The sequence below is a fragment of the Bidens hawaiensis genome, unplaced genomic scaffold (genome assembly GCF_021521415.1).
Source record: "Bidens hawaiensis isolate Kalapana, Puna unplaced genomic scaffold, B.hawaiensis_p1.1 tig00026942_1, whole genome shotgun sequence".
In the NCBI taxonomy this organism is placed as follows: domain Eukaryota; kingdom Viridiplantae; phylum Streptophyta; class Magnoliopsida; order Asterales; family Asteraceae; genus Bidens; species Bidens hawaiensis.
Genome location: NW_027494351.1, coordinates 103,741 through 111,473, shown reverse-complemented (window position 1 = coordinate 111,473; position 7,733 = coordinate 103,741). Strand labels below are relative to the sequence as shown.

The window sequence follows — 7,733 nt, the reverse complement described above, 5'->3', positions numbered from 1 at the left end:
TATGCTGATGTTGACAGCTGCCAAATGAAAGGTGGACAACTCAGCATAACCCATGTGCTACCACGTGAGTACAACCAATGAGAAAGCACCAGGTGTCCCAGAGGACACGTGGCGCAGAGCAATTGGAGGAGGCCAACAAGGCTGAGCCCAATCAGTGGAAACCCTAGCACTATAAATACAGCATCAACTCCACAAGGAGGGACATTCATTCACATTCAATCACATTCACTCACAGGCAGTTACAGTTAGTAACACACACAATCACAGCAAATTACATAGTATTCAGCTATTAAGCAATACTCTCCAGATTTCCTTACTCTGATATTATTATCTTCTCCCACAAATACTTATTCTCACACCGGAGGGTTACCCCAAAGAGGACCCCTCTGTCCCTTTCTGAGGGGTAAGTTGACGGTGCTGTTCATTTTGTAGGTGGAAGAACACAGATCCAAGAAAACCATTGGTGAAATAGTATAATCACACCCGAGGAAAGTAGATCGTCTACCAGTGAGTCGATCCACGTTTCTTCATATGTGTTTCTCCATTTTACTCATAATTAGATATAAGCGAAATCAAGTGTAAGTGCGGTTGCCGTTGACAACGATAGTAAAAATTCAAAGTGTCATTGGATACATTATCAGTATGGATTAGTTAACGATGAACGAGTAATATATGCACCTTAATAAAAAAAAGATAGTGAAACTTTTCATTACTTCAACAAGCATTACATTGTAAATACATAAAACATTTACTTCTGATTCTCACACATTAAAATGATATAAAAGCCAACCAACAAGTATGAAGATTAATGACCATAGATTGCAAATTACTTTCCCCCATTAAACAGTTCCATAACTTTCTCCCAAGCTGGTCTGGTTGAAATATCATCCCACCACATGTTCACTTTCTTCCTATCTCTCACCAAATGGTCAAGCCCACATTCATTCATCAAGTACCTAGTCCCAGGAAGGTGGCTCAGGTCAGCAAGGGTGAACCACTCTCCAGCTAGGTAGCGAGTCTTCGATAGTCGTTGCTCGTAAATATCCAACACTTGTTCAAGTTTTTTCACACAATTCTGGACCAGATCAATGTCAGTTTTCCCACCCATCTTTGGGATGATTAGCTTTTGAAAAACTATGGTGTAAACCATGTCATTAAAGTGGTGTGCTTCAACTTCTAGCCATTGGTCAACTAAGGCTTTCACCTCTAATGTGGTTCCATAAAGGTTTGGGTTTTTGTCACTGTATTTTGTTGCATAATACCTTATGATCGCCCTTGATTCTACACACGTTTAAAACAAAAAGAAAAGAAGAAAAAAGAGAAAGAAAAAAAGGAAGAATGTTATTAGCTAGAAAAAGATGTAACAGTTTATCGTTGAAAAAAACAAAGGATAAGTTACACTATGGGTAGAGATAAGTACATGGCATTTTCTATAAATGCCCATTTTTTACCCCTTTGTGATAAATTTTTATCTTTTTAAAAATGAAGCATTTGTAGTCACGCGGTTTCATAATAATATGTATCATATGACATATGATGCATAAAAAATTTAATATGAAATGTTTTTAGATATTTTTTTCATACATACATACATATATATATATATAGGTTTAAGTTCAAGAGAGAAATGATATTATTGCAATAAATGTGAGAAATGAATATGGACTACTAGTTTTGTTTTAAGTTTTGCATGCTTAAAAATAAATAAAAAAGATGTAAATACAACAATAAATGCTCTCTCTTTCTCTCTCTCCAATTAATACAACTAATATAACCATAAGAAATATATCTAACTAATTTAACTATAATAATTAAAATGATAAAAACACTACTTTAGTTTTATTTTTTATTTACACATTTTTCATTTTATCCGACATAAATACAATTTATTCATATAATACTATTTATTTATATTAAAAAAATAATTCCCACTCATTATATTAGCATATATCAACGTATTTAAGTTCAATAAATATACAACCTACACAAAGTTATATAACCTACACTTGTTTTGAGCAATAAAAACGTACAACATACAAAAAACATATAACTTACATATGTAATTCGACATCAACAATTATATAAACTACACAAAGATACACATACATTATACATGCGTAGGTTATATGTTTTTCATATGTAAGCTCTATATGTTTTCTTATTCTTAGAACAAGTGTATGTTATATGTTTTTGTGTAGGTTGCATAATTTTTATTGACATTTAATGCAACCATGTATAAGATAGTTTTTTGTATTATTCATCATAATGTAACTACGTGTTGATGGATATTGATATGTTGAATTTGAAGAAATTGGTTTTGAAAAGACATTAATGTATGAATAAATTGTATTTGTGTAAGATAAAATTTTCGTGTGTAGGTTATATGTTTTCGTGTGCGTGTGTATTTTATTGATGATGAATTTTGTGTGTAGGTTAAATGTTTTTCGTGTGTAGGTTATATGTTGTCTTATTCTTAGAACAAGTGTAGATTATACTTTTTTGTGTAGGTTGTATGTTTTTAGTTGATATCTAATGCAAACACATGTAAAATTGTCTTTTGGTATTATTCATCATAATGTAAGTATTTGTTGATGGATATTAATATATTGACTTGGAAGAAATTAGTTTTGGATAAAAAGAAATTTTAATGTATGAATAAATTACACTTGTGTAGGATAAAAATTCAAGAAACAAAAAGTAAGTTATGAAAATAAATGAGTTCTTAATATTTTCTAATTATAATAATTTAATTAGTTATATTAATTAAATAAATAAGTATTATGGTTTATTAGTTATATTAATTGAAGAAAGAGAATAATTAATATTTTCTTCATTTAACTTTAAGCATTTAAAACTTAAAACAAAACTAGTGGTCCATATTTATTTCTCACATTTCTTGCAATAATATATATATATATATATATAGAGAGAGAGAGAGAAAGGTTATAATAAAAAGTAAGTTTTTCCTATAAAGTGTAAGAAGAGTTATGGACCCTTAGATTAAGATGATCAAATAAGGGTAGGATGGTAATCTTTGTTTTTTAGCTTATTATGGTATGTAAATAACTAATTAATGTTGGTCCATATTTTTAAAATTTTTAATGTATAAAGCCAAAAGTGAGTTATTGTCCTTATGGACGGATGAAGTGTTATGCAGACTAAAGATTGCCATGGGTGAAATTGTTGAGTGGAAGATAAACTAACAATTTGAACTCAAGTTTTCACAATACATATATACACAACAGTAATCTAGAAAGTTTTCTAAATAGTTCGTTGTCATAAAAATTTGAATGATTTGCTATAAAACATGTGGTTAGAAACTAAAACCACACCAAAGACACTGTAAAAATATTAAAACCCTAGGATTTGGGGGTTTAACAATACAACAATTATTAAAAAAACACACATTGATTCTCCATTATTATTGAACTTTACACCCAATTGATAAAACATCATAAGCATCACCGTTTCAAATAGCCACCATTGAGAACAAAAAACACACACCCCACTAACTGATTGAGAGGGTGGAGTGGTGGCCTATAACTGAAAATAACTCCATCTTCGTCTGCTACAATTTTTTTGTATGTCCCCAATAATTGAAAGTCCTTTTTGGGTTTAAATATATGTGACGGTGAAAATATATTAGATTGTATAAAAGTATTTCTTGGATTGAATAATTGAGATTCTTTTTTGGTTTGAATAATAAAAAATATTATATTGTTAAACATATTATGGAAGATCTATGAATTATGAGTGTGTTTTTATTTCACCGGTGTGGTTTCTTTAATGAAAGTGTTTTTGTTCTTGGTGTTCTTGGTATTATGTTTTAACTTTGGATTAAAATTTGGCGTTGTTTTTAAATTTTGATTATTATTTGGAAAAAACACACTGTAATATATCTTGTGATGTTGTGTTTTAAATTTGGATTAAATAATGATAATTATAGATTGATAATGTTTCCATATATAATAAAAACACTAGACGATTATGCCTCTAAAGTGTTATAAAACAAGTTTAAAAATTAAACACACCCCGAAAAAACACTACAATGAATCTTAATCATTAGATCACACAATCCAACGCACCAGATCACTTCCTACTCTTCTTAGACACTCTTCACTTTTTATTTTAACCTCCTACTATATATATATAGGTAAAGGATGGAATACGAAAATCGTTTATCGTACAATAGGTACGCGAGTGTCTGGAACGTCCATCTTCAATAACCATCCTAACCTAATTTCACAATTACGCGAGCCGGCCTCCTTCAACCTCTTCTCCTGTCGATTCCGTCCACCTTCACCATCGCCGTTCAACGATTACGTCCACCATCCACCTTTGCGACCACCATTTTCTTCCGACACAACCATCGATCGTTGCTCACATGTCAGTTGATTAAATTGCCCAATTGAAATTAAAATTGTTGAACTAATTGATCAATTAAACTTTGAAATTGGTCCAATTAATCATCAATTTGAATTTCAATTAATCAATTTTGAGTTTTTGAAGAAACTTAGTTGCAGACGTTCCATATTTTGTTCATATGGTCGAATCAATGATCAAATTAACAGTCGATTGATGATTGTTTGATGATTATGAGATTATATGAAGTGATTTCAGTGTTCAATTTCATGTTTACATGTGTTTAATTTCTTTTTTTTTGTTAGTTTTAGAAGTTCTGAACAGTCAGAACTTCTTAGAACTTCTAAACTTTTTATCAAAACTTCTAAACTTTTTTGAACACTCAGAACTTCTTAGAACTTATAAACTTTTTATTAAACAACATGAACTTTTTTAGAACGTATTAGAATGTTTAAAGATGTTCATTTTTTTAAACACCCAGTGCTTCGTTGAATGTATTAGAACGTTTAAAGGTGTCTTTTTTTGTCAGAACGTTTAAAGGTATTCAGTTATGTTTCAGAACGTTTAAACATAATATTTTGAATCATAATCAGAGCTCGATTGAGTGCGTTATTTCTGCAATTCCATAATTTATTGATGAATCTAAATGCTTCTACACATCAATTCGATTGATTAAATCATCATTTTGGTCAGAACGTTTAAACTTTGAGCAGAACGTTTAAACATGAACCCTAATCAGAGCTCAATTAAGTGTGTTAATCTGTATTTTCATAATCGATTGATGATTCTAAAGCCTCTTACACATCAATTCGATTGATTAAATCATCAATTTGAAGATTTTTAATGTTCAGTGACGTTCTTTTCAATTTTGGGTTTTGACTTTTGAGATTTCATACTGTAAGTTGTGATTAGAGTTTAGAAATTGGATGAGATAGATTAAGGAGTTCTGAATTTGGATCGGAATCGATTTTAAATCGATGAATTTGATCGCGAATTACTGTTTGGGTTATTTACCAAACTGCCATTGTGTGAAATTGAAATCGATGACCAGCAGTGTCGCGTACGTAATGTACGATAAGTCATTATTATACAATAACTCACCCCTATATATATATAATCAAAGATTGAAATGTATCCAAAATATAGTAGTTCTTTTATATTACGAGAGAAAAATTAATTTATTTAAGATACATTTTTTATTTATATAAAGTTTAAATTTTTGGTAAAGTTTATATGAAGATGCCAGAATAGATTAAACAAAAATGATTTATTTAGATATTTTTATTTTTAAATACTAAGTATTAAAAGAGAAGCGAATACTGTTATCGTTTCAGCCTCTTTGAATTAGCAATATTAAACAAGGGTTTAAAAAAATAAACCATTTTTGCAAAAGAAAATCTGGCAACGTGACATTACCAAAAAACCAAAAATCGCCATCCTCAACAACAGGCACTTGTCCAAAAGGTTACAAGAAAAACTTTTATTAGTTCACATCTTATATTAAAGACACATTAAGTTATAAGTACCTGATATCGTTTCAATAGTTAATAATAAAATTTACCTTTTTTGTAGAAAATCAGGTTGTTTGTGCTCTTGGGAATCTAAGTCAACGTGGATAAGCTCAAAGTCAACCCCAAACTCGAAAAAGCAAGCCAATACTCTTTGTGAACAAGCAGACCGGATCGGACCATAAACCTTGGCTACTATGTTATTAGAAGCTTTTAAGTTCTTATTTATGGACCACAATATGAAGTGGGTTCATCAAACATACTTAAATACAAAGATTGACTTGGTGTGGAGTGGAGTGGTGTGGGGGTTAGCTAGTTGGGGGTTGTCAACAAACAAAAAGACTAAGAGGGTTGGATGGAAAATGGTGGTTGACCACTAGCCGAATGCATCAACCAACGAATTTGTGTACTTATTCACTAAAAGCTCTACAGTTAGATTAAATCTCGTCTTCGGGATGTCAATAATATTGGGTAGGCGGGTTAAATTTTTTTCAACTCGAATATTTCTCATATGTTTTACTCATGTAATGTTTCGAGTCGAACTGTTTGTTATTATTTAGGAACATGGAAGATATCTAGTAATTTGATAAGAAATTAAACAATCAGTTATACGATCTCAAATGACACACTTTTTTGTAGTTAGTCTCGTTTTAATTGTTTTCTTGTTTGTCTCAAATGGTTTTATATATTTAGCTTGAAATTAGAATAAGCAAATGAAAATGATTGGAGAATGGATGGTTAAACTTAAAATAGTTTTATTTTAATTGTTTTTGTTTTTCCCCCCTTTTTTTCTTTGAATAATTACAAGCTTGGTTTTATATACTTTGGCCTGAGAAAATGATTGGAAAATAGATGGTTAAACTAATGAATAAAATCTCTGAAAATTAAGAGGTGATATAATATTTCAAGATGGAAATTAATCTCACCTTTTAAATTTGATACAGTGAAATTAGAAAAAAAAAATCAAATTTTAGATTATAACACTTTTAAAAGAAATAAATATTAACTTTTTAAAAACATTCAAATAGATTAATAGGTCACTTGGGCTAGCTCAAGTGGTCAGTCAAATTATAGGTAAAAGCTTGATGTCGGTTGGCCTCTCAAGTTCGAATCTTGATGGCGACACGAGTTTTCTATTAGAGTGTCCTTTCCCAGAGAGCTTGCTGTTGTGGGCGGACAACTCCTGTCAAGTGGCAGGGGGCTCGAAATTTTCTCGTGGAACGCCTAGCCAAACTCGGATGCCAAGCGTGGGCCCGGTTAAGACAACATAGTCTTGGCCCGAGTGGGGCGGTTGGGGCTCTTTCTCCGAGAGCTGTGGCTGATTATTCAACCACTATGAAAGTCACCGTTCAAAAAAAAATATAGGTTAACATGTTTATTAATGAGTTGTATTTGTGATAACTACCCATCTTATAAGATGTGTGTGTTGGACTCTTTTATAAAACATGTCATTAGCCTAAACAAAACATGTTTTTCTCATGACGTAATCAGCCTTGACAATAATGGCCGTTCTATTGTATACATGGCTTGGCGTGCCCCATAATGAGAATCCTTGAAAGATGCAAACGGCTTGTATCATGAGGATCATCCGACCAGTTTCCTTACTTGCTCATTAAGAGGTATAATTATGGTTGTTTCAACGTATAATATTGTCTTGTTCGGTGTTGTTGTCGTGTGTTGTTTGCTAAGCTTGAAGTGTTTGGGACGGGTTCAGGTACTAGAAATGTAATCAGGTATATGATGGAGCGTGCATGGTTAAAATAAATACTGGTTTAGCAACTTATATCATAATCGGCTCTCTCATATTTTCCCCTTTTCTTCCTTTCCTTGAGATCCAGATATGGCGGCGTTTCTAATCCGTCA

General features: G+C 31.5%; 1 protein-coding gene across 1 annotated transcript; it reads right to left on the bottom strand.

Annotated features, from left to right (window-relative positions):
- Positions 1-541: 541 nt before the first annotated feature.
- Positions 542-7,449, bottom strand: LOC143574482 (glutathione S-transferase F11-like). Its single transcript, XM_077059091.1, has 4 exons — positions 7,393-7,449; positions 5,925-6,090; positions 5,779-5,829; positions 542-1,281 (listed from the first exon to the last, which is right to left on the bottom strand). The coding sequence occupies exons 1-4, from the start codon at positions 7,447-7,449 to the stop codon at positions 827-829; spliced, it is 729 nt and encodes a 242-aa protein (XP_076915206.1). The 3' UTR covers positions 542-826.
- Positions 7,450-7,733: the final 284 nt, after the last annotated feature.

What these genes read in the sequence shown, in the direction of transcription:
- LOC143574482 (XM_077059091.1), bottom strand. Translation starts at nt 7,449, where the DNA reads ATGATACAAGCCGTTTGCATCTTTCAAGGATTCTCATTATGGGGCACG. An exon ending in TATGGGGCACGCCAAGCCAT is followed by an intron (nt 6,091 to 7,392) that starts GTATACAATAGA and finishes TCCATAAATAAG; the next exon opens with AACTTAAAAGCTTCTAATAA. An exon ending in ACCTGATTTTCTACAAAAAA is followed by an intron (nt 5,830 to 5,924) that starts GGTAAATTTTAT and finishes AGTTTTTCTTGT; the next exon opens with AACCTTTTGGACAAGTGCCT.